Source organism: Pundamilia nyererei, unplaced genomic scaffold, assembly GCF_000239375.1.
Source record: "Pundamilia nyererei isolate P.nyererei 1_Seehausen unplaced genomic scaffold, PunNye1.0 scaffold00056, whole genome shotgun sequence".
Classification (NCBI taxonomy): domain Eukaryota; kingdom Metazoa; phylum Chordata; class Actinopteri; order Cichliformes; family Cichlidae; genus Pundamilia; species Pundamilia nyererei.
Genome location: NW_005187457.1, coordinates 735129 through 761505, shown reverse-complemented (window position 1 = coordinate 761505; position 26377 = coordinate 735129). Strand labels below are relative to the sequence as shown.

The 26377-nt window shown below is 38.9% G+C and overlaps 5 protein-coding genes across 10 annotated transcripts in view; 2 read left to right on the top strand and 3 right to left on the bottom strand.

Moving 5' to 3' along the window:
* Window positions 1–5718, bottom strand: part of mef2b (myocyte enhancer factor 2b) — a 10376-nt gene extending 4658 nt beyond the window's left edge. Inside the window, exons 1-3 of one of the 2 annotated variants that reach the window (XM_005733999.1) lie at window positions 5654–5718; window positions 5493–5571; window positions 1360–1439 (exon numbers count right to left, since the gene is read on the bottom strand). In XM_005733999.1, the coding sequence (XP_005734056.1) occupies window positions 1360–1413 (54 nt within the window). In that variant the 5' untranslated portion in view covers window positions 1414–1439; window positions 5493–5571; window positions 5654–5718. Of the gene's footprint in view, window positions 1–1359; window positions 1440–5492 lie in introns of both variants that reach the window. The other variant, XM_005734000.1, reaches the window with a different exon arrangement.
* Window positions 5719–9818: 4100 nt separating this feature from the next.
* On the top strand, window positions 9819–13764 carry tmem221 (transmembrane protein 221). Its single transcript, XM_005733993.2, has 3 exons — window positions 9819–10396; window positions 11916–12001; window positions 12657–13764. Exons 1-3 carry the CDS (start codon window positions 10095–10097, stop codon window positions 13196–13198), a joined length of 930 nt encoding a protein of 309 aa, XP_005734050.1. The 5' UTR covers window positions 9819–10094; the 3' UTR covers window positions 13199–13764.
* On the bottom strand, window positions 11982–17338 carry borcs8 (BLOC-1 related complex subunit 8). 4 transcript variants are annotated; one of them, XM_005733996.1, is made up of 6 exons: window positions 17276–17338; window positions 16838–16950; window positions 15183–15247; window positions 14980–15087; window positions 13783–13870; window positions 12423–12485 (listed from the first exon to the last, which is right to left on the bottom strand). In XM_005733996.1, exons 2-5 carry the CDS (start codon window positions 16925–16927, stop codon window positions 13801–13803), a joined length of 333 nt encoding a protein of 110 aa, XP_005734053.1. In that variant the 5' UTR covers window positions 16928–16950; window positions 17276–17338; the 3' UTR covers window positions 12423–12485; window positions 13783–13800. The 4 variants fall into 4 exon arrangements, with proteins under 4 accessions (XP_005734052.1, XP_005734053.1, XP_005734054.1 ...); XM_005733997.1 differs by having other exon boundaries at window positions 17287–17333; XM_005733994.2 differs by having other exon boundaries at window positions 17181–17304.
* An 8-nt stretch (window positions 17339–17346) lies between these two features.
* On the top strand, window positions 17347–20041 carry rfxank (regulatory factor X-associated ankyrin-containing protein). The gene is made up of 9 exons (XM_005733998.2): window positions 17347–17602; window positions 17682–17786; window positions 17912–18010; window positions 18112–18177; window positions 18283–18383; window positions 19126–19251; window positions 19369–19435; window positions 19522–19602; window positions 19691–20041. The coding sequence occupies exons 2-9, from the start codon at window positions 17687–17689 to the stop codon at window positions 19741–19743; spliced, it is 693 nt and encodes a 230-aa protein (XP_005734055.1). The 5' UTR covers window positions 17347–17602; window positions 17682–17686; the 3' UTR covers window positions 19744–20041.
* Window positions 20042–20107: 66 nt separating this feature from the next.
* Window positions 20108–24662, bottom strand: nr2c2ap (nuclear receptor 2C2-associated protein). Of its 2 annotated transcripts, none has more exons than XM_005733991.1 (5): window positions 24585–24662; window positions 24347–24437; window positions 21045–21150; window positions 20863–20930; window positions 20108–20410 (listed from the first exon to the last, which is right to left on the bottom strand). In XM_005733991.1, the coding sequence occupies exons 1-5, from the start codon at window positions 24620–24622 to the stop codon at window positions 20288–20290; spliced, it is 426 nt and encodes a 141-aa protein (XP_005734048.1). In that variant the 5' UTR covers window positions 24623–24662; the 3' UTR covers window positions 20108–20287. The 2 variants fall into 2 exon arrangements, with proteins under 2 accessions (XP_005734048.1, XP_005734049.1); XM_005733992.1 differs by lacking the exon at window positions 20108–20410 and adding an exon at window positions 20417–20772.
* Between the last annotated feature and the right edge of the window lie 1715 nt (window positions 24663–26377).

The window sequence follows — 26377 nt, the reverse complement described above, 5'->3', positions numbered from 1 at the left end:
TAAAATAAAATAAAATAAAATTAAATTAAATTAAATTAAATTAAATTAAATTAAATTAAATTAAATTAAATATCCCAGAGAGACTTTACAGTGCAGAACACGTTCAATCACCAAACACTTCATTCAGATACACAAACCTTATCACCACAACGCTTTCAGTCAAAAAGATCAGATATGAGAAATAAATTGTGTTTATCAGCATTCTGAAAACAGTTAAATAAGAGCTCTGGATGTGTACACAAACTCACTATGCATATCATGTGTTTTTCCTAACACAGCTAAAACTTTAAATAATATTTAGGGTGTTTCATGGAATTGCAGTATTTGAACAAATATTAATGCACGTATAGGCTATAAATATGATGCAAGCAATTTTGTTCATGCCACAGTATTGTACAAATGATAATATCTGTCTGTGGTATTGCAGAGCGGTGTGACTCCTGTGCCATAAGTTGATGTAAGTACTATGTTGTATATGTAATCGGTGCTGTCATGATTCATTTTGCATCAAACTGATAAGCAGTTCCTCTTCTATTTAATGGTGTGTTTTCTTGTTAGTTCTTAAATTGTAATAATATTTCCTTAATCTAGTGTCGACTGTCGGCACGCTCACATCCTTTTTTTTGTTCAGTGTGAAAGATTGTCTTTTTGTCAAATAAAATAATCTCACTTTAACTGGTGTTAAGGCTTTTGATAAATTCACAGCTTTAGGTTATTGTATCACTTACGTTCAAAATATTTGCTATTACCACCGTTGGGTAGAAAATAATGAATGCTAGTGATGTTGTAAACTGCACGATTTTAATAATGTTTCACACTAGTATAAATATCGTAATTTGATATTTCATTAATAGTCATCCTTGCATGCCTTTGCATTTGCATTTCAATCAGTGAACCTATGTTTTAAATATTTGCAGTGCAATGTTGGACAACAAACAACCACAGCGTCGGCTACATAACATGCACATTTGCATGAAACATGTACCGCTATTTTTGCAACTCAGTGCTTGCAGCTTAAGTGACACTTAATTACGGAGTCTAAAACATATCTGGAGGAGGAAAACGTTAAAAATTTGCCTGATACATTTCCTGAGATATCAGCGCGATGTCTTTAAATGTCTTGGATTGATATACAATTTTTACACTAGAGAAAAGGCCCACACGTTCACACTGTAATAATATTTGACACTTAAAAAACAAGAAAATGCATCTGATTGTTCAAATAATCTGGATGAAGTTTTTATTCTTCCTGCAGTTAACTATAATTTTAGTAGGACTGGATAATATTTACTGAGAAATATTTTTTTTAAAACAACATATGTGTCTCTGTGTGTGTAACATGAAACGATGTGTGCTCACCTGTCTATTTCTCTGGTCAAGAATACGAGAAATTTGTATTTTCTTTCTTCCCATTTTCTCTTCTCTTCTTAGTCTGACACCTGTCAAACAAAGTGAAAATCAGTGTTATACTAGAATAAAACAGCATGCTTAAACATTTGCAGTAATGTGTGAAAATCAGCACCAATGAAATGACCTAAAACATTAAATGAACCTTTACTCTCGAAGATCACAAAAAGATTTACCTCGATACTTAAGCTTGCATTTGTAAGCAGTTGAACTAATTATTAATTACTGTAACAAATTTGAGGTGATATGATCACATATTATAATAAGAATAGAATAAATGTTCAGTCTTTAATACAATTCTGATGGGAAAATGTCATCCCTTTGCTTTAAGTGACTCAAGTCCTTTCCCCTCAGTGGGGCGAGGGTGTTTATTTTTACCACCATGAAGCGATGCGGTCTAAAGTTAGCGTGGCTCTTGTGGGGCCAGCAGTCCACACAGAATGACACCCTGACAGTCTGGGTTACCCCCGGGCCAACAGCACAGTGCTTGACTGCACCAAGCGGCCCCAAGAGACAGGGTTAAAAATACAGTCCATAGCTCTTTTTAAAGGTTCAGCAGGCAATAGCTGAAACCAAACAGTAGAAGGAAAACGGTGTGTTCTTGAAAGATGGCTAATGCTAAAAGCCACCCACTCTTCTCTCATGCACGGCCAGGTCAGAAAAAAACAAAACAAAACAGGATTTTCAGGGGCAAATAGCAAAGACGTGGCTGGCTTGAGAATGTCCATTTTTGAAACTCACACCCGTGGTTTTTCTGTTTTTGTTGGGCTAGAAAACAATGCCCCCCATCCCTGCTGTATAGAAACAAAAACAAAGCAGAAAAACGTGGAACTGAATGTTTAATTACATTGACGCTTTAAGAGATGGCTTTGCTGAAAATACAACACTAAATCAAATGTATCCATAAATTTGCTCCCTGTATGAGCTGTCTCCGTTTGATGCTCACTATCAGTAAAACAACTGTGTTAAGTGGTGGTCTGCCTCTTCTGACTGGGCCATACAGTATTTCTCTAAAGCCCAGAGGAGTTTTCACTGGTTTTCCCCCCTAATTCTAGACGTCGTGACTTCTCTATATTTAGTTGCTTGCCCCTCCTGATGGTGCCTGAGCGGATATGAAGCCCATGTTCCCATGACCCCTAAAGTGCCCGCTGTCCTTCAACATAAGCTTGGCACACAGAAATTTGGGGCATGTCTGGAAGAGTCCACCTCGTTGCCCTTACGATTACCTTATAAAGTCTTGCATTATTTGCTTCGTTGAATATGTTGCAGAGCCAAGACAAACCTCAAAAGTAACAGCTGCAGACAAACTCATCCTTGCCAATGTCTGTACGGTAAAACAAAGTGCACAACAGAAAAATAGAACCACAAAACCAGCACTGGTCTGTCTAACTAACAACTCAACTACCACAAAGAATTCACACCAGGCCAAGCTGTTCTGGGTTTTTTTTGGACCAGAAGTGAGACAATTTCACCTCATATCAAGGCATGTTAATGTAGAGAAGAGAGGGAAGTGGGACATATGTTCTAAAAAAGGCTGAAAGATGTTTATCACAGGGTTTTACCGAAGGTTCCGCTCCTCTCAAATACAACCAAATGTCAACTATTAGAGCTGCTGACAGCTCTGTTAAAAACCTATGGCTAGCTGGGTATATATAGCTGCCCCTCCAGCAAACCGGCGTGGAGTTAGCTATAGAAAATCTATGTGGTTTGGTAGGTTTGTCAAAGGCCTAAAGGCCGAGGTGGGCAGGAAAAGCCTGGCTGTGCCTCACAGCTAAATCTGGATACTTTCCCATTTGACAACTGCCATTTGAGGTCTGCACATTCACAGAAACAAAAAACAGCATGCACCTACTGCCTGTGACATTTCATCTCCATGGTCAACTACTGAACATCTCGGGGAAAAGGTGGACATGAAACGGAACAAGCAAATCTTCCTTTTTGTCTCATTTGCCATCAAATGGACATGAATGAAAAACAGAATCACCATCTAACCTGTCATCGTCCAATAGTTCAGCACATGCACACCTTCCCCAGAGCCTCAGGCTTCTAGGGAAGGACAGTGCCTTTGACAGATATCTTCCCAAAGGTGAGACAGTGGAAAACACTGAGCACAGACACATACAAGGGCAGCAGGAGCTTTGCTTTACCCCGGGATCGTCTGACTAATCACCGGGGAACTACCTGGGACAACAGTGCACATGTACAGAAAACCCTGCGCATCAAGGTAATTTTAATTGGTCTTATTAGCACTGCTGATGTTGCTCATTAACAATATGTATCGCGCGACATGTTTTCTTGCTGCAGTGAACTGTATGCATGAATGAGAAGGGGGAAAAAGTAGGGCATTTGTAGAGTATTGGGGGTTCTGCTTCAATGGTTTCCTTTCCATGAGTCATTCAGAGCATGGTGGCTTCAAATGTTTCAAAAACATGATAAACACTTGTAAGCATATTAGCCAGGGAGGTTAATGGTTTCTTCTATGGTGAAAAAGCAGATTGCCCTGCTCTCTACGCAGTACTGAATGTTAAATATGACAAGATATATAATGGTAGTGTTAAAATACTGATAATTAAAGATGGTTTGAGAAAAGGGTTTTGCTTTTGCTAAACTATTTTTTTCATGTTTTGCTCTGTGAATGCATTAGTTACACAACTATGGTGATCACAAGAGAAGCAACACCTAAAATGTCTACTGTACTATATGGGTATAATGTGCTTTAACTGTTGCAAGCAGTGTGTGAATCAAATCTAACAGGGTTGTTGTTTTCACTGTTTTAGCCATTTTATCAGCTTGTGAATGTCATATCAAAGGCCAGTGTTATGTGGGCCGATGTCTGTCTTCACCCATTCCCTCCCTGTATGTATTAGAGCATATACATACATCCTTCTGAACTGAAGTTAAAAAAGGTGAAGGCCAAATCTTGAAAAATGTGAAGTCTTAGTGACAGCCTCACTTATTCAAATCAAAACAGAAGCATACTCATAAAATAAAGGCCCCAGGGGAACACTTTGCTTCTTAGTCTTTATAGTTCTCGACAAAGCTTTGCATAGCTAGCATGGTAACCAAAAGAGGTCTTTTTATTATTTTTATCTTGCAGTATACCTAGCTGTATATGTCTCTGTTTGCCACCTTTGGGGTCAAATGGTTCATGTGCTCATCGGGCCTTTGCAGTGCAATAGTGAGGGAATATTTGTCTAATTTTAACTGGGTATAATTGAATTGCCTTGATATTTTTTCATAGAGCCAGAGTAGCAATGTTGCATGCAGGCATGTGCTGAACATTTGATCTTTCCATAAATAGAGAAAAAAGGTTTTTTTTTTAGTCTTCCAAAAGGTTAGAAAGTCTGACATCCTCTCAAACTATCTGTGAAGATGAGCCACACCTCGCACTAAAAGAGGAAAACCTCTTTGAGGGCATTAAAAATGGAAAAAGATACATGTCCAGCACAAAGGAATGTCAGAAGATTAAAGACATCGGAATCAGTAATGCTTGCTTTAAATTAGACTAAGGACAACAGGTAAAGGGATGAAAGAGCTATCTATCTGTCTGTCTAGATATCTATATCTATATCTGTTTCTAATAAGAGCAAAGTTAGTCGAGATTCTTCTTAAAAGTTGAAGCAGTCTACTTAGAATGGACTCATGGGAGTCATGGGATGTGCTTATTCTCAAAGGACTCTGATTCATTTTTCACAGTGAGCAAGCCAAGCAAGAATTAAGTAATAATAATAATAATAACTTTTTTTTATTATTATAATGATAATAATAATCATAAAAGTTAAAAAGAAGTAGAAATGCATTGCTTAAACCCGTTTATGCGCAATTATTCCCAATAACTTGCTGACGTCATTTCAAATAGACAGTTTAAGAATAGCCCGTCTGTCCCCGAGTTGCCAAGCACTCCTGTCTATTATAGCCTCATCTCAATAACACAGCAACAGGTACTTTACTCACAGCTGTGTCATGCAATGCTCTACACAGGAAACCCCAGGAAGCTTCGCTCATTTGCCTTAAAAACCGAAATAAGAAGATAAAACAGAAACTCAACACGTGCTTAAAAATAAAAATAGAGCATCTGATCTCACCTGTTCCTCGATCTTCTTTTTCTTTGTTTACTTCTTAGTTTCACCCACTCGATCAGGACCAGTCAAACAGGAATAGTTGCTGATAGGAAACATAAATGACTAAATGAGCGTCGAGAGTCTTGTTGTGCGTTCTGGTCTTGTGCAGATGCAGAAATATTCACCTGATGCAGAAGCTGCGGATGATTCAGGAGCGCTGCTTTCCAACAGCTGGCTGCTACAGCCCGCCTCTCGCTCTGTTTGTGTGTGTCACCACACACCGCCTCCTCGGCCATGCTATTGGACACACTCTTCCACCTCCCCTCCGCGTATAAACGCATTCGTCACTATAAGGTGTCAGCAAAAGTTGCGTAAAGTCCTTTATGCCTTCAAGATTTGCATTATGAAGCAATTTAGTTCTAATGTTATCTTTTAAAATGTATGTATATATCTATGGTTAAAGGGCATTTTTGCTTGTGATTCATTCATGTACCACAAAATATTACAAGGTTTTTGCAGGACATTACAACATGTCCTGCAAAATGTCAAAAACAAAAATATATTCATTTTTTTATTTTTAAATAAAATCTTATGAGCTAAATTTAAGGGATGACTTGAATTAATCTCTTTAATGGGATTCTGCAAAACTTAAATTGAGGGGTGAGTCACATGAATTTGATATACTGTGCAAATGTGAGTGCTATGGCTGACTTTAAAGTACATCAACTCTGAAAATGTGACAATGATAAGATTTATTTACTTTTAAACAAAGCTACAAGCATTTGAACGCAAAGCAGAAGGAAGCAGAAGAGCATGGAGCATAGCTGAGGTGTATGGCGGTTCTTCCCCAATTACAATGCAAGGCACAACATTAGGTGTGAGATTCTGTTACTAAATGTACTGCACACAATAGGAATAGGCATATGTTATGTTTCTACAGTAGATATGGTTGATATTTGTTATGATATTTGCTATTATTTTGTTTTAAAAAATCCCCTTAAATGTCAATCCTGCTTTGCCTTAAAAAGTAGAAGATACAATGTGCTTTTTAAAATCAGCCCCTAGCAGAGTCAGTGAACCTAAAGAATTACAGTCTGATCCAAAAGTCATTCAGCAATGAGAACAGAGCAAAACTATTCTGAGGAACACTCTTCTAGAGTTCACGGTCATTTTGATAAAAATATTTAAACATTTTGGCCTCTTTGGTTGGAAGGAATTTTTCGTTTTTTTAGTATTGACATAAAAATTTTATTGTGACTGATGAATTAAAGACTTCGCTATTGGAGGTTGACTGTGGTGTTTCGCTGCTGTTATGGGAAAAGGAAACATCAGTAAATGTTAACTGTTTATCGGGATGCACATATCTCTTTGCATTAAATCAATTTGCACAGTACCAACTGAAACACTGCGTTATGCTCAGCAAACCTGAACACTGGCCACAGGCCATTGCTCAATACCAGAGTCTGTGGTGGCCTGTCACTAATTCAACCTTTACACATTTCTCTGCCATAGAAACAGTGACAACCTAATCACACATTTACACCAATAAAAGCCTAAATACAACATAATTGCAATAGCCAATTCTAAAACTACAAAATGAGTTATTTAAGATTAAGAGTCTTTTTAGTGTTTGTGCCTGTTTGTCCGTACATCAAGTAATTTAAAAATCAAGCATTCCGGCAGTAACTATCTATAAATAGGTGTGGAAATAAAAAGCAAATACAAAATACTGGATGAAAAGTCAAAATTTGGAACGACGAGGGCATAGTTAACATTATCAGCGCTCAAAGCAATGTTTGCTTTCAAGTTGAGAGCAGCTCAGAGTGATTTCCTCATTTTAGTCTAGCCTGAATATTTGAGGCACAAGGAGCTATGCAAAAATAAACAAATCGCTTAAAAAAGGCAAAGAAAGCGGAAAAGGACAGAAAATAAATGTAACTTACGTTGTTTTATTTCCTGTTTCCTACCTAGATAAAACTCGACACCCTTCTTTATGATGCTGTACATCAAGAGCTTGGAAACTACTGGCCTAAAAACATACAACCGATGTTAAAAATACTTCTTTTATTACAGCAGCATGTCTTGATTTAATAGCAATGCTATAAGATTTTTCTTGAGGCTTCATTTGAATTTTGATGCCCTTAACCACAAGATCTAATTACTTAACTCAGCAATATTCTGGAAGCAAATGTCTGTGAATACTGGCTCAAAAACATCAGAAGAGGCCTCATATTGACAGGCATTAACTACACTGACATACCCTTTGGCACATCTCTGAATATTAGTCAATAGTCTCAAATGTTCCCACTTTCTCCATATCATCAGTAAATGATAGATCCCGGTGACACCTAACTGTGACATCTAATACTTATTTATAACTAGCAAACACTGAAACTAACTTCATCCGTGCTGCTATTTTGTAAATGCTTTACTCATAAGTTGTTCATTCCCCTTTGCCAAATCAACCATGGCACATAAAATCGTTCAGTCAGAATTCCATAAGTGCCATGTGCACTGTAGCCCATGCAGAGCTGATGTCATTGGATATATGTTCATCAGCTAACCTGGGTAGTATTGATAGAAAGTAAATGGGGTGTAAAAAGGAGAGGAAACTGACAGAGAATGATCAAAGCAAAGAAAAAAACTAACAGAAAGCAGACATGCTGTCAGCTTAATAGGTATATTTAGAGTTAATAACTGAATCACTGCATGAGCTGCATTATTAACTATTTTGGGGTTGTTACACAATGTACTAAATATAATATGGTGGCAATTTATTAGCACAGATCATCTTTGCAAGTGTGGATAACAACTCTATTTTCTCTCACACAAAGACAAACACATCAACACAGACATGGAGATGCAGTGACACAAGCACACATGCACAGTCTGAGATCCCAAGAGATAGCTTAAACTGTGCATCTGATGCAATACTTAGTAACATCCCTGCAGGCTACCACAGTCTTCACCTCCAGGAATCATTTGTGTGGGGCCCAATCGTGCTGACGGCAAATACAGCAAATCCCCATCAGTAAATAAAGCAAGCTAATCACCTGCAGCAAAGGGGAAATTATGTCTTTGCTATGCGCTGTGTTTGCGAAAGTGCATTCTTCTTTTAAACACAGCGAGAGCTTTGCCGTCGGTGTAGGCACTGAAGGTGGAATCTGAACTGCGTTCACATTCACACAGTCAGAATTACTGATAAATGTGTAAGACAAGAGAAGTTGAGAGAAGCAGCAGAAAGATAAAGGTGCCTTTGCCCTTGAGAACTTTCCGTATCAAGTCCATTTTTTTCATTTTCCTGAAACTTCTCACTTCTGCTTTCGACAAGATCAGCCGCGACCCTTTTAGAGCATGTGGTGAGGCTGTCGAATTCAGAAATAGCCTTCATGGTCAGTCTACATGTGTGAGAGCAATTGTTCACATTGAGTACCTTTATAGCTACAGTCTTATCTGCATCTCAACAGAATAAGGGTTACACCTTTACCTCCCCACCACTCCCCACCAACCCCCAACCTCTAACAGAACAATAAGGCCTCTGTAACTCAAGTCACGGACTTAAAAGTATGTCAGGGTGCTTGTGGTCCAGCAGCGTGTGAATGAAGTGTGTGAATATTTAATATTAATTTGATCAAATTCTGGAGATGTAATTAATTTTTATACAAGGCAATAAAAGTGGGCGTAAAAGTGGAAGGGCAGATGAGAGTTTAGGCGCATCTCTGTCAAGCTGTGCATACTTCCAAAGCTACTTGTGAAAAGTTAATTCGATTCATCCTCTGCAGAGCTGAACTAAGAGTGGCAAGAATATTCGCATTAAACAGAGGTTATCTTGGGTGGTTATCCTTTTTCAAATTCCCCTAAACTTGCTATGGTCCTATTTAGCATGCCCAAGAATAACTTTAGACAAGTTTTTTTCCTCCTTCATTTGTTTTAATATTATTCTTATTATTTGTATAATTTATTTTAACTTACTGCATATCTTTTTATTTTATTTCTGTGTCTTGTTTATGACAATCAATTGCCTGTTTAAAAGACATACAGTAATCCTTTAATCACTTTATGAGGACAGGAGGCTTCAGCAGAAGTAGGTTAATCTAAAAAGAGACACAGCCCTGTTATCATCATATCTACACTGCCTACATTTAAATATCAAGAAATAAACTTGATTAGAATATATATATATATTTTTAAAAAGCATACATTTTTGTGCACACCTTAAGTTTAAAACCTGTTTTAATGGTTAATAATGGGATAACAGGAAATATGTCTTTACTCTCTCGGGGTGTTTTGTCTTTATTTAGTGAGCTCAGCGTCTCCCTTGAGCACGTCGAGGCATTGTTTCTGTTGATCCAAGAGAGAAAAAAAAGTCCATTGTTGTTGCGAACTTTTTAATCTGGGGATTTAAAGCCCATCACATGCTCAGACCGGACTGCGGAGCACTCCACGAAACACAGGCAAACTATTGCCGAAGTGCAAAGAAAGGCGTTCTTTATCCTCACACCGCAATGCAAGCGCACTTTTCTGGACTTTAGGATCGCTGGAGGATTGTGTTTAAGAGCTAAGAACCGAGAAACCCTTTCCCCCCTTTTCCAGGAGAAATCTGACCACCAACGTTTAAAGATAATCATGACGCAAAAGTACAGCCAGCGGTCTTTAATTGTTCTGTCTTTACTGGGGATTTTATCGGCCATCATGTCGGTTTTATCGGTGATTTTGATTTTCCAGCTGCAGTCACAGCAGACGGCGGTGAAGGAATCACCCCCGTCCACCTTCTCGGTCATACCCGCTCATGTCTGGGCCGTCCTGCTGCCAGTGGCCACAGTGCTCTCCGCTCTGTCCCTCACTCTCAACTTGAGCTCTGTGGTTGTGTGTCTCCTCCACAGCTATTTTTCAACCGAGGTCTGCAGAGGAGAACAGGATACAGAAAGGTATTTGTTCTTGCGCGTTAAGGCATTTCTTTTCGACCACCTGTTAGACAGCACCTGCAGCTGTGGTAGCACTCAAAGCCACTGTGCTCATTTCCATTTTTTTTCTTCCTAATCTCGATCCGGTTTTTTCAAACAGGCAGTTCCGGTCAGTTGTGACACACCTTTGACAGTTAAGAAAACCACTATTTACCCAGAAAGGCGACCTCTGAAGCAGCACTGCGCGTTTTTTGCCCCCTCACCCCTAGGCCTTGTTAAAGTAGTCGAGTACTGCTCGCAAAGCAAGGTTCAAAGTTCAAGGTTCTTTATTTGTCACATGCATAGTTATACAAGTATAAGAACATTATATATAATATATACATTAGGTGAAAGTGCAGTAGTAGCATGTTTGCAGCAAGCAGGTGAATTCTGTACATTAAGTGAATTAAATAAGAATAGACAATCTCACTATTTTACAAAATACACATTATGAACATATTTAAAATTAAAGGAATTTGAAATGTACATTGTGCCGGTGGGTTTAGAGTGTCTAGAAGAGAGTCCTGTCTCAGTCACTTATGGGTGATGTGATGTGTTACTAAATAAAAACTAAATAAATGGCAATAAGAGTAAAAAACGAAAAACAAAAAAACCCTTAAATGCGTGCCAAATAAATCCAATACGATACAACACACCATGACTAAACTTCATTTCCCTCTTTGTGTTTTGCAGGGTGTAAGAGATCTCAGTTTAACTTTGTCCAAGGTTTTACGGCTGCGGATTATTTCAACTTTTACTTTCATTCTCCTTTACACATGCTAAGTGTAAAACTAACATGACGACATATATTTTAATAAGACGCAAAGCACTACACTTAATCTAAGTATGGAATTAAGATCAGCTGCTTCAAAAAGCTTAACATTTCAGGTGCGGTAACTTATTATGAGACTGCTGCTTTGCACAACATCCTATATGGGTTCCTATTTTGAGGATAGTGCACTGTCGAGGTGCTCATGTCACACTTCTCCTTGTGCCCACATGTTTTTCAATTGTTAACCCTGCAAACCACAGTCCTATCTTGAATAGTAAATGTACCAATTAGGTTTCGTGCAAAGAAAACATAGTTTCAAAAGGATAAAATGGGTGTCCTGTGCAAGAGTGCAGAGGCCCGCATTGCACACACACACACACCTCTCTAACCCTTTATGAATCCCAGCTAAACAATGGATTTCCTCTCATTATGTACCCAACACACAGCCTCTAGCTGGCCCTTTCCCACGTCGGTTTACAAATCTAACGGCATACCACAGCACCTCCCTGACAATGGAGACATTCCTAGAAATTTTAAATCCATGGCACAAATGACCAAGCATTTATAAAAATAAACAACAAACAAATAGCCCTAATTTTGCAGGACAAAAAGTTATAACTTTATTATGTAGCAAAGAAAATGAACATATCAAAAACAAAACAAAATATATTGTTGTTATTTTAAGTAATGCAATGTCCTTGTGCACTAAACAGATCAGATTTCTTTTAACAGAGCAGATTGGTTCCTTCTGGACAGCAGAGCTGTACGACATGTGGCTATTGGACTCTTCTGTCTGGGGGTTTCTGTCTATTTAATAGGTAAGCCTGAGCAATAAAAAAGGATCTGTATTTTTGTATAAGCATATGTTGTACCATCTGGCAAAATGTTAAACAGAACAAACACATAAAAAAAAGAACTAACTTTAAAAACATTGGCTGTGCAGTGGACTTTCAACAGCAGTGGCAAAACGGCAGTGCTGCTGTCTCCCTGAACCGACCAGTGAGTCCAACAGAACAATGCATTCTTTGAGCAGCCATGACTTAAGTGTTTTTAATGCTGGACCTAGCAGCACTGGTATGCTCTGTTCCACTGAGAGGCTTGTACGGGGGGTGGGGGTCAGCGTAGGCAGCCACTCTATTGTGATGAGGAGGTGTTGCCCTTCTGAACCCACTTCAGCCACAGTCAATAGGTAGCAGGGCAAGACTTTAAAGGCAACGCCACCAACTTAGGAAGTCGCATCACATCCCAGAGCTGTGCTTTTCTCCCACCTCCTTCAGCATGCCTGAGTCCATTGTCCTTTTCCTGCAGAAAAACATAGGAAACTGTAATATAAACTGTAACACTCATTGTGTTCTGCTTTAAGTTATTTGGCCCAGTAGAGGTGCAACTTGTTAGCTGATTACAGAGAAAAGCACTTGGTGTTTCTGCACATACAAATTCTAATTTTTTCCCTGCTACTCTCTTTCTTGGCAGCCATGTCCATTTTTATGCTCCTAATATTCGAGATGGAGACTGGAATTGCAAGTGCTTGTGTACTTTCCTCTGGGATCCTGATCCTGCTGGTGGCTGTAATACACGCTCTGGTTAAAGCTTCCTATACTGGAAAGCACTATCACAGCGACCATCTTGACACCCTGTATCGTAACGACCACGGAAGTAGCAGCGCACCAGTTTCTCGGCCCTGCGAGTTAAAAATTGGAGTGGACAAACCGCGGATCCTTCGCAGCCAGTCTCACCTCCAGCATCATATTGCCTTCACTCAATGTGGCGACCTGAGACAGCGAGAACAATATCAGCAGCAGCAGTACTCCCCTACAGGAGGTTCACAGGGCCACTCTAGTGATAAAGATGCTTACAGCAGTGGTGGCAGCTATCCCCGATTGCACAGGACACTGTCTACTGAATCTGGTTTGCTACAGGCCCAGGTTAAACCCTGGAATGGGGTCAACAATGAGATGAGGAGCGTCCTTGCACGAAAGTCAGGGATTTGTGCAAAAGACTCTACTCTCGTGTAACATAAAATAAGATTAGCAGTTTGCATCAGTGGCTAGAAAAGACTAATGACCTACAAATACTATATGGTGACAACAACAAGTGCAGTGCAGATGTAATACTGTCAACATTCGACAAGTTTATCCAGAATGACTGCAGACAAAAGAAGAAAGAAGAAGAAAGAAAAAAAAAAGAAAAGTATCTTTAGCAACTTTTTTCTCCTTTTCTCCAACACAGGTTACAAAAGTATTATTAACCTGGTGGGGGGAAAAAATGTAGTGCTTCACGTTAATGAATTTGATCTAAATTTCCAAATTATGCACACCAATGCCATCCATATATCAAGCTGATGAATTTATCGCTCATATTATAATCATGTAAATATTTTATTCTGCTGTATAAATCTGCTTTTTGCCAAATATGTGCACAATGTGCAGAAGTGTTTTATGTGCTTTGTAAAATAATTTCACATAAATATTAAATAAATTGATTCTAGAAGTATATATAATTCAAAGAAGAACTTTTTGAACACACAAGCCTGTTATCTGAAAAGCTAATTTTACTAATTTCAGATACTAATAATGTAACGTCTGAAGGAACTACTAACCTTGGACACCTCTGTCTGTCATGAGGAAGTGGATGGGGCATGTGGAGCAGTGACAGTGGGGCTGGGACAGGGACTCACATCATTTAAGCTGCATGCAGTTGTCAGTGTGGGAGGGAAAAAAGGTGGAAAATAAAATAAAAACAACAGACAAATCAAACAGAAAGTATGACGCTTCTAGTAACTACAAAGTATTCAGAAATGTCTGGATTACGAATTTGAAGTTGCAGGAGAAACAAACTTTAATGAAAAGCAATATATTAAATGATATATTACATTAGATGAAGGATACAATAAAATAAATAAAAATAAAATAATGAATAAAATGAATAAAAACAAAAACAAATGATGAACGATATGATGTAGTGCAAAAAACAGTTACGTAAATTGTAAATGGACTGGCACTTTCAATTTGAACACTGAAAGTGCTTTCTACTCCAAGTCTCATCACCCAACCACACACATACAGTGCTTTTATTTTTACTTAAGTGCTTTTAACTAACACACTGTAGGAGCCGTGGATGGATCCACCACCTTTCCATTTGGTAGCTAATCGTCTGACACCAGCTCTACCACCAGAGCCATGGTCACCCCAAATACGTAAAAAGAATGATCCTTTAGATACTGAGGGAGTAAAAATGTGAACATATAAAGACCCACAAGTATATTTTTTATAGCCTTAAGGACGTTGGAGATCTTATCAAAAAAGTAATATTCTATAATTCTTGTGGCTTTACGTATTTACATTAAGTACTGATAACAATAATTGCTCAGTGACTATCTCTCATTTTTTAAAAAAATGTGAGAAGTACATACTGACATAAGCATAAGACAAAGCAAAAAACTTTGTTATATTACCTAGATATTTGAGTGATAAAGATGATAAAAAGCATATTGTAGAGATCTGCATTTTAGCAAAGGTGTGTATGATAATGGCTGCCATAACTAGTTAAGCTTTCCTGTCCCTTATAGGCTCTGCATTTGAATGAAAGTTTCTGAATTTGAAACAAAAAAAAATAGATGGAGTCAGGTTATGTCCATGTAACATGTTTCTAGAGGTAAAGCACAACTAAAAAATGAGAGGGAAAACTGCTACTAACGAGAAGATTAAAGCCACTTTGTAGCATTCAGTGTGATCAAAACAACGTTGTGCTTTTTCACCACCATGTCTCAGTGAACACATTCACTGCCGCCTCCTACCTGCGCCCTTGAGAATTATTAATCTGTTCCTTCATGCTGATGGCTTGACGGAGAAGACTGTCAATGTTTTTGAAATATAAGCTGCTGTTGTTCATGCTCTTCACGGCACTGCAAAAGCCAGCAGATCAATACAAGTATGAACAGTCAGGGCAGGTGGATGGTGAGCTACTTTTATGAAAGCTTTTAAATATGTGTGATCTCACCTGCATGCGTACTCTACAGTGTAGATGGCTCCTTGACTTTGTTCCTCCCAGCTCTGCATATCTGTCTGTGCAAGAAATGAAACCCATTAAAACTCAGTAGAGGGAGAGCGAGAGAGAGCGAGCGAGCGAGTAATGACATTATGATACTTGTGAGGTTTGAGTTTCATTACACTAAACTCCCAGAAAGTTGGTTCTGTCAGCTCTCTGGGATTTTCTTACCTGGGTTATTGAGCATACATCAAAACATTATGGGAAACTGTTCATATCATCAACATGTTTTTCCAGGAAAAAGAGCAGAACAAAGGATATGTTTTACCAACAACACAAAATAAATATTACTCACTTTTAACTGAAGCAATGCCAGTTACATTTTTTCCACGAATCTAAGTATGTATCCAAGTCATGAATAAAACAAGACTGAGACACAGTGCTTGCTTTTAAATGCATTTAAAATTAAAAGAAAAAGATGTTCTACTGTTATTTCTGATCGCACACAACACAGCAACACCTAGGCCAAGAATTTATATAGGGTATTTTAAAGGTTCACCTAGCTTTAAAATAGTTTATTTGGATTATTATGTTATTATATGAGAATTATATCAATGAAATAACACAGTCTTTTGATGTATAATTTTCTTTTTTCCCCAGCTTCTCCCTTTAAGGGTTGGCATAGCTGATCACCAGCCTCCATTGCACCATATCGCTACCATAATTCTGTCACGCCAACCCCCTGCATGTCCTGCTTCACGACATCCACGAACCACCTCTGAGGTCTTCCTCTTTTACTTCTTTCCATATTCAATACCCGTTGTTCAGTATATTCACTCTCTATCCGCTACACACATCCATCCATTTCATCCTTGCTTCCTGAATTGCTCAACCTGAGTTGTTTCTCGGATCTACTCATTTCTAATCCTCTCAGTAAAAATCTTAATATCCAAACCATACAACATAGTAGGACTTAGTACCCTTTCACTTTTGCTGCTATTCTTCTGCCACAAATCATCCATGACACTCATCTCAACCCTCTTCTACAATGCTCTTGTGCACTGTTCATTGCTTTGGATAGTTGGCCCGAGGTATTTACACTCAGCCACCTTCACTACCTTTACTCTTTGCAGCTTTACTTTTTACATATATGAAAACATTCTTTAATTTGTTATTTACGGGACAATATATTTTGCAATGCAAGTCATTGTGACAGGCTTTCTTCATTATCAAAGTGGGTGACAGTTTCACAGAAAGGCCTCTAAGGCTTCAGTAAAAAGGGTAGATAGTAAATTTGGAAATGAATATTTAATTGTGCAGGTGCAAATAAAAGAGGGGTCAAACCTGTAATAACCTGGTATACCTAATAAAGTGTCTGGTGAGGGTATATACCTAAAGAATTTCACTTATCCCAAAGAAGACGTTTCAAAATCGGGTGTTATTCAACCTTTAATGACTAAATACAAATGCCATTTTTTTCTTCTTCCTGAGAAAAGAACGTAAACACCCCAACCTCTGATCTGCTGAAGTCATCAGTTAGGTTTTTCAGTAAAGACTGCCGCTTGTTTCCAAACATAAAGTTTCCTGGCAGAGGTCGTTTTCCCTTCATTCACTTAGATGTGTTACAAGCAGAGTTAATGCGATGTCATCGAGAGGATAAACGATACCTTGTGCTGGACTAGTTCTGGCAGCGACCTCCTGACGTGCTCCTGCAGCCTGTAGAGAGCCACCGACGGCTCGTTAGCCAGGACGTACATGCTCTCCGTGAACTTGTCAGTCACTGTAGTGTAAACGAAGGGAAGACAATTGCATAAAACAAATGGCCCGTGTTTGAAAGCTAAAACAAAATGATGAAAACAGCCTAAATCATAGCCCTGCGACTCTATACTGGAAATGCATTAGCTTAGTGGCTAGATGAAGCTAACAGCTCCGAGGGGGCAGCAGTGGATCAAGGCAACAATGAGCTATGCTGCACGCGAGTTTAGTTTTTGCTAATTTATTTATTTTTACCCCTTCTGACTTTCAGTTGCATCTCCTGGTCCTCCATAATGCAGTCTGGTTTTTACTGTCAGAACTACAATTCAGCTGTACGCCAGTGGTGTCACCTGATTCCCACCTCTTCCGTATTATTGTTGTAGTGTGTCACAGGACAACATTCCGGATAGAAATATGGGCTGTAAAAAAATAAAGAAAACATTTCTCCCTTGAAATTGTGCCAGATGCGGTGATACGTTACACAGGCTGAATCAAACGTGTTTTCAGTGCCTGTTTTGAAAATAACGGGATTATTAAATAGCTAATCATCTGAACGACGGCTAATGTACTATCGGAACACATCGAAGACTAGCAGGATCCATTATGTGATATGAACTTATTTACTTTCAGTTTTCCTTAAAGGAAGTTAGCGCAATTGGACTGGAAGGCTAAATGTGGTGAGTGGCTTTACGAACTGCCTAATTTTTAAAAAACTTTTTCTGCATGCCTAAACCAGATTATTTGTTTTTATTGCAGCGATCATGGAGGGCAGAGGTGATGATGAGGCTGCAGATGGCCAACGTGTTCAGCCATCTAACGCTAATGCATGTCCATCCCTATCAGGAGATGAAAAAGCCAATGGTACTTTATCCTGCTCTGTGTAACAGCTGAATTCGCCTGATTTCTAGGTTCTTGCTATAATCAGTTGAACAGTAAATGTCTTGCTTCCACTCACATGGCTGTGGTTCATCTGATTATATCTCTAGAGAGCATGGAGGTGGATGATGATTTGTTCAAACACTCCACCACTCTCACCAACAAACAGCGTGGGAATGAGGTTACAGTACGCCCGGCAACATTAGACTGTAAGATTTGATAAAGATACTCAGGTGTTAGGGAAACATTTGTACTTATTTTATCTTATTTTTACCATGTTCATTTATTGAGATTTTTCTACCCCCATCAGCTCTGTCCATACATCAGCTTGCAGCTCAAGGTGAGGTTTCACAAGTAGCTGCACACCTGAGCAAAGGTAAGAAATCTCTAACAAGCTTTTTTTTTATTACCAGTATACAACTAAACAAATATCCTACTTAAGGACTCCAATCCTTTTTTCTTTCTTTTTTTTGTCTCACAGACAGCTCATTGCTTAGCAGTCAGGATGAGCGAGGCTTTACACCCCTCATGTGGGCAGCAGCGTTTGGAGAGAAAGCAGTGGTGGACTTTCTCTTGGAAAAGGTTAGAAATAAGGCATGCACATAGGTACTTAAGAACACAAAAGTTATAAGTTACTGGAGGGCAGCTGGGCGGCCCAATGGTGTGGTGTTAGTGCTGTTGCTTCACAACAAGAGGGTCCTGGAGTATTTTTGCAAGGCGTTTGTATATTCTCCATATGTCTGCGTGGGTTTTTTCTGGGTACTCCAGCTTCCCTCCCAGGCCAAAGACATGCATGTTTGGTTAATTAATGACTCTAGATTGGCCATATATAGGATGTATTTCTCACTGCAACAGACTGATGACATGTGATTAAGAAGATGAATGAGAGGCAGTGGTTTAAAAAAAACCTTTTATTAATTAGAAAGAAAATGAACTTATTCTAAAATGTGTCCGTTAGAAGCCAAATTATCATACTGATGATAAAAAGTGTTAACAAAAATGGTCACTGTTTTCAAATCTCAAAATGAATCATATTGTCTTTCAGCTCTACCTCTCTAACTTTGTTAAAGACAAAATTAGAGGGTGAAGACTTATATAGTTTAGACATGTGCAGAGGAGGGATTGTGGATATATTGGACGATGTTGAATATGGAGCTGCCAGGCAGGAGGAAAAGACGACCACCTCAGAGGAGGTTCATGGATGTAGTGAGGGACGACATGCAGAGGGATGGCCGTTAGGGACAGGTTAAGATTCCCTTAAAGGGAACAGCCAAAAGAAGAAATGGTGTCGTGCTTTATTGTTAATGCATGTTTTTTCTTCCAGGGTGCAGACCCCAAAACAATTGCGAGGGAGCGAGAAAGCGCCCTGACACTGGCCAGCTCTGGAGGATATGTGGACATCGTTGAAGCCCTCCTCAGACATGGAGTGGACATTAACACTTATGACTGGGTATAGTTATGAATTTATGACTTTCCATCATAAAATCTATCATTTTTAAGGAGCAAGAAATCTAAATACTATATTTTTAACATTTTTATTTTACTGCACACTGTATATTATTCTCAGAATGGTGGAACTCCTCTTCTTTATGCTGTACGAGGGAACCATATCAAATGTGTAGAGGCATTGCTAGGTACAGTGCATGTCTTTAAGTCATTATATATTCTAGAAATTATTTTTTAAATTGCGTCACTAATTTCCTATCGCTCTCTAATTTAGCCAGAGGAGCAGATATGACCATAGAGTCTGACTCTGGATACAGTCCAATGGCGCTGGCAGTTGCCCTTGGGCATAAGAAAAGTAGGTATACAATGCACATTTTCTTTTTTGAAAAACTAAGATAAAAATGTATTGCTAAGGTAAGATTTTTACTTCCTTTCTCCTATAGTCCAGAAAGTGTTGGAGGACCACATCTTGAAACTCTACAAGCCATCAACATGACACTTATTAAAATACATTAATGGAGTTGCCAGTGTGACACTCAGCTGATCTTAAACCTTCGTTGGTTTTCACAAAAATGTCTGTCACAAGCTAAGGTCATAATGGATTATTGCATACACAAACATTTACCAGATAAACAGCGATTTTTAACCTGTTTATTCCATTTATATGCATTGCAATGTTCAAAATGTTTTACAAACAAGGACTGAAATGTGACAGTTGTGCAGCTGAATTATTTTGCTTGGCTGAAGAATGACCAAAAAAAAAAAAATTCTAATAAATTATTTTCATACTGGAATGGCGCTTTAATTTTGAAGGCACAGAAAAGGTATAAAAAGCAGATTACAAGTGCACAATCAAAATGTGCAAAGGGTCACTGTATGACAGGTCATCGAAGCTTTCATACCAAAAAAGGCCACATTCACAAGAGTTCATGAGGTGGCAACACAGATGACATGTTTCCCAAGTGCCACCACACCATCCTACATCCTGTACTTTCACTCAGGGGTCACTTCCTCTCTCTCATGAGAGGACTGAAAAATGGTCAGGAGGCTTTTTCCCCAAGGACATCCAAGGAATAAACAATAATTCTCCCAAAAAAGTCAGCACTATTCTCAAACATTATTTTTACTTTGTCCACTACAGAGGCCTCCTGTATGGGAAAGCTGTGGGTGTGGAGTTAAGAACAAGATAAGCGTGGTAATGATGAAAAGCATGTCCAGGAAAATATTGTCCAATGCTTTTTATGAAGCAGGAAACGCACCATGCTCCTGTAGTGACAGGTACAGCTTTGAGCTGTTGTTGGCGTACACCAAGACTGATGTTTTATAACAGAATTATGTTTATTAAAGGAACACCATCAACTACTTGATAGAATAAGCTGAGCTTAAATATTTTTAATGGCATACAGCATCATCAGTGGCTGTGAACAATATTTTTTGCACAAATTAAGTAGTTAAATATAACATTTATAGCTACTTCAGCAGTGACTGCTAATTTGGAGTATAGAAAAGAACAATGGCTCCCCACTTGACTGCTAATTTAAGGAAAAGATTGGTCGAAGCCCTATATGCAATCAAATCTCCTTGTGAAAATTCAGTATAGTGAGAAAAAGGATATCTGAAGAGAGTTGTTATCCTCTGGGTAAAAATGGCTGAGCACTGTAAAGTCTTTATCTTTTAGGCAACCTGCAGAAAGCACAAGTGGAAAAGTAATTTACATTATCTCATTATTACTGCTTGAATTTGAAGTGAAACATTTTAATCAGGAAGTCATTTTTTAATATTATCTTCAGGATTTACCTTCCAGTCTGCACGTTTTTGCTGAGAATCCTCCCTGGAATTGGACCTTTAACTCTGACACTCTGACAGAGTTGGGGAACTCCAGGGACACCCACTGACATTCACCCTGTCAGAAAAATAATACTCATAATGACACAGAGATGTGTACAGCAAAACATCCATTTGCCTGTGAAAAACAGGATGCCGAGAATAACTGTCTCTGTCGCCAAGAATATGGGAACTTTTAGTCGTTCTTTTATCAGATCCCCACTAACTGTGGCCACAGCAACAACTATTCTTCCTGGGGTCCACAATGCTGTACATGTAAGCAGATTATAATTATTTATGGTAAATGGCCTGTATTTGTATAGCGCTTTTCTAGCCCCTAAGGACCCCAAAGCGCTTTACACAACCAGTCATCCACCCATTCACACACCCATTCACACACTGGTGATGGCAAGCTACATTGTAGCCACAGCCACCCTGGGGCGCACTGACTGCCGGACACTGACGCCACCGGGCCCTCTGACCACCACCAGTAGACAACGGGTGAAGTGTCTTGCCCAAGGACACAACGACCAAGACTGTCCAAGCCGGGTCTCGAACCGGCAACCTTCCGATTACAAGGCGACCTCCCAACTCTTGAGCCACGATCGCCCCAATTATCAATAACCTTTATTTAACCAGAAAAAAAAATAATTGAGATCTGAATCTTTTTTACAAGAGTGTCTTGGTCAAGAAGGACAGAAGTACAATCATAAGTTGCATAAATTAATAGCACATAGAAATCCTTTAATTAATTTATAAAAATATATATTAGATTATCAAGAATTGTGTCAATCTTTTTTTTTCTTTATTATAAATTCAACATGTTTCAGGCTTTTTCCTACACAAATCACAACATGTATTGACAAAGTGGGCATTTAATCATTTTATAGACAAAAGCATTTAAATAAGAAATATAAGAACATAGAAAGTTGGGAAATTCATCAAAAGTCAAGATAAAAATTATCATTTTGTGATGATGTATATGAATAACAGTCAGTCAACGACCACCTCCTAATGGACAACTACTACTAGGATTTAAATACCAGGGACTCTCCACCCTTTCATTTTAAAACTAAAGAAAGCTCTTGATGAGAGGTGAAATGTCTTCAATAAACTTAAAGTCCGATTGCTTTCTTTTTTTAACAAAACAAACATGATCTGGATGACTGAGAATCTACACACATACTATTGGTTAAAAAATTAGCATATCTCAGCATGGTGTGCAGTGTATCAAAATGTTTGGGAAACTGAACAAGTGGAGGACAAAATAAGAAGCCACAGACCTAAAGAGCCATTTATGGCAGGCCAAAAGTATCTGAAAGTCAAATCTTCAATAGGAAAAAAATCCAGCAAAGACGTGGCCCAGGACCTGAGAGATCCATTTGCTTTTCACCTAACCCTTATCAGAAAGAGAAAAAAATCCTTGGCAACGGGTCTTCTAAGCAATGAATTTAAAAAGTATGACGAAAGTCAGGAGAGAGTTACTACAGTGAGTGTCTACACGATCCATGCTGTGTGCAATCCTGTCAGTGGTTTTGGGGTCTTCTTAAACTTGATGGAATTATAAACACAGAAATGTATCGTGAGATCAGATTTTGAGCCACCCTGCATTTCTCTGCATGACAATGATCCCCAAAAAAACACTACTACACAACTTTGAATATCCTTGAAACCTGGAGAATTCTTGGAAGACTATTCCTGCATTTGTATATATGTTTGCACATATTTTAATAAATCCCTGCCCCTTGTCCCCCCCATTTTCCAAGCAAAATATAAACAACTGGGGATAGCTTAACAATTTTAACCAGTATCATACCACTGTGCAGATCATGTAGTACAGTTAGTTAGTTGTAGTGCAGTTACTAACTGTACTACATGATGAGTACTAGATGAGCCATGCATTGATGGAAATGAATTAAAGTTGTTAGGGAGCTTAAGATCTGGTAAAATGTTTTGCCCTCTTTGTTAAATTGGTCTGATCGTCTTCTTCTTCTTCTTCTTCTTAATAATAATAATAATAATAACAATAATAATAATAATAACAATGTTATTATAATTATAAAACTATAAGGGTAGACAGACATTGAAATAACAAATACACTCAGAAACACAAAGGCATAAAACATGGATAAAATTAATGAAAGACCAGAGATAAAACGCATAATAGAATCACTTAAAAGCAAGCCTATAAACATAATTTTCTCAGGCAGGTCATTCTAAAGTCGAGATGGCCCTGATGGCAAAAAACAGTCACTTTTTCGATTTAAATCTTGATTTTCAAAGCAGCCTGCAGGGCCCCACCTGAGGATTGCAGGCTTATATGGGGTCAGTAGCTCTACTATGTAGCTTGAGGACAGACCCAGGAAAGCTTGGGAAGTAATCAGTAAAATCTTAAAATTCTGAGCATGTTGAAGATGAGAGTGTAACTTTTCATTAATGCCAGTGGAGAGAATTGCAGAAGTCCAGTCTTGAGAAAATAAACATGTGACATAAACCCATATTTTGAGCTCTGGCTCAGATATGATGGCAGTTATGTGGATAGTGTTCACATATGGCTGCTTCTTTGCATGATCAAGCTTTAACCTGTATTGGTGGATTACAAGATGAACTTGTCTGCACTGTGATTTCTGAACCCATACAGTGATTTCCATGACAGAATCATGTTTGCATTTAATGCAACGCCACCTGAGAGCCCAAAGATCAAGGGCATCCAATAATGATTTTTGGCCTTATGCTCCTTGAATATTTCCCTGATTCTCGGAATCTTTCAATGACATTATGTACCCTAGATGATGACCATATATTCATACTAGTCTCTGAAATTAATTGTTCCACAACATATAGATGATTATTTGTCCATCTTTACTTCTGAGAAACGTCCTCTCTAAGATGCTGTTTTTATAGCTAGCCATGTTACTGACCTGTTGCCAATTAACTAGTTTCATGTTCTTTTTTTCTTGTAAGTACCACTTACATTTGTCCCAGCTTTTTTAGAGAAATGTTGCTGTCACCAAGTTTAAAATGAGCTATTATTCTTAATGAAACAGTAAAATAGGGTTCCGGTTTAAAATTCTGGTGTTTTTCTGTTCTATAGAAAATACGATATAGAATTGTGAACTTTGCAAAGCATTGCATTTTGTTTGTATCTACATCTTACACAGTCTTCCAGCAACTCAAAACTAAAGGGCAGACTAAACTAACCTTTCTTTAGGTTTCTGGTAACAGTTTTAGCAATAAGTTGTGAGGAACGGGTCCATTGCTATATTTGTATTTACCTGGTCTGAGTTCCAGCATGTCTCCTCATTGCAGTCAAACATGTACTTCTTTCCATACTGCTTAACATCTCTGTTTAGCACTGAACTCACTCTGAAATGAGAATAGAAACACAAGATTCACGACTCAAGGACCAGTAACAGGCTGCCGTCCAAACACGTACAACAGCCAAGTACATTATCTATGCACTGGTGAGTACATTTCTCTCATTTTCATTCTCTCGTTTTGCTTTTTCTCTACCTGCTTTGTGTTTCGCTGCAAAGCAACGAGGAAGCCATGTCAAAACTTCAAATCACAACGTGCCGTAAAGCGCTGGAACCTCGCTGTGTTGTTTTTACGACTGTGACGTTCTGGCATGACCGCTTTTCTTTCCTGCCACCAGGTGGAAGTCTCGCTCCGTCAAAAATATTTAGACGACAGTCTTTCGCTATACGTGGCTGGAGGTTAAGTCTCTTAATCTTCATCTGAGGTCCCGGGCGCTCATGATTAATAATTAAACGCCGAAAAAAATAAAGTTGATCCCGCTCTTCGTGGCCTGTGAGAGGCTGCACTGCTTTTCATCTTCTTGTTTGTCCCCCCAGGTCTCGTTGCTGTCCTCCCAGGCGAGACGCAAAAGGTCAGAGAAATGAGAATCGATTGGGACGGGGGGCATTGATCAGCAAACCGAGTTCAACCTACAGATGAGGCATAGATGCTAAAAATGGCCTACACTTAAATATAGAGCTGCCGCCAGTATTAACCCGGGTTTGAGATTTTCTCCCAAGGACGTCAGGAAACGGGCAAAGATGTTACATGTGTGTTAAGATGAAGGTGTGTTTGGGTGATGGGATAATCCTATAAAAGAACCAATATCGGCCTCTCAGTGCTTTTATTAGCGAGCATATCCCCATATCTCAGTTTCATAACCTGGGAACCAATAACACAGGAGAGCAAATCTCCCTCTCCCCCCTCTTTGTGTGTGTGTGTGTGTGTGTGTGTGTGTGAGTGAAGGAGGGAGCCTGTTTTTGGCACATGGTCCACTGCAGATGGAGAACTCCTGCTGAGGTTTTGTCACAGTGCCCCCCCTTCACAGCACATAATCAATAGGTCTAAAATACAAAAACTGATGAAACCCAGCCTCCGTGAAAATTGTGCAGGGGGCTGGGGAGAGGGACTGTATTATAAGGTTTGGACCCCCTCCTCCACCACTACCACCACCCTTACCCTCTGCACAACCAGCAGCATGCTCGCTCACACTTTGACTTTGTGAGCCTTACGTTACAGCCCCGGTTTGTGCAGCAGCTCCTGCAGCACCCTGTCGAGTATTTGAGATTGAGAATAAATTGTGATTTCAAGCTGCAGTAATATATTTCCCATCCATATATGAATGTGCAATATATCTTTGGAGTTTTTGTAAAGCTGTTAATCAGAAACACTGCCTGAATTAATTTGGCAGGTGCTCATATTTTTCCACATCAAAACTAATTTTCTGGCCCGTAGCCATTCTGGAAGCCCACCTGGCCGGCAATCGCTCGCTGGGTGAGTGATGAGATGGCATTGACCCATAAACTTGTGCCCACGTTGGCTGCTAATAATGCCAAGGTGGACTGCAAGTGGCCAGTCATCCTCAGAACCCGCAGGAGCTCTTTTTGTATCCATTAAAAAGCATAGTTAGAGACTGTGACATTGCCAGGAAGTCAGTGTGCCCAGACAGAATTCTCAAACACCCACAACCTGTCATTTCTACACTTAAGGTATTATACAAATAAGAAAAGTATACCTGTAGGCTTATTTGTTTCTTTAACATTCTCCCCCCTTTTTCTTTTTACTGTAAGCTAAACTGAGTGGCTCCTGGTTACAGTCACATTTAACGGATGGACATATGTTAGATCTCTTCATCTAACTATCAACATAAAAGCTTAATGAATATAATGAAAAAGTGCATTTGTTCCCACCTGACAGTGACTGTGGCCTAGAGGTGGGGTGACAAAGGGGAGACCTGTTATTGTTGTCGCAGCTGTTCTGACTGCTTATCTCTAAAAATATTCATTGAT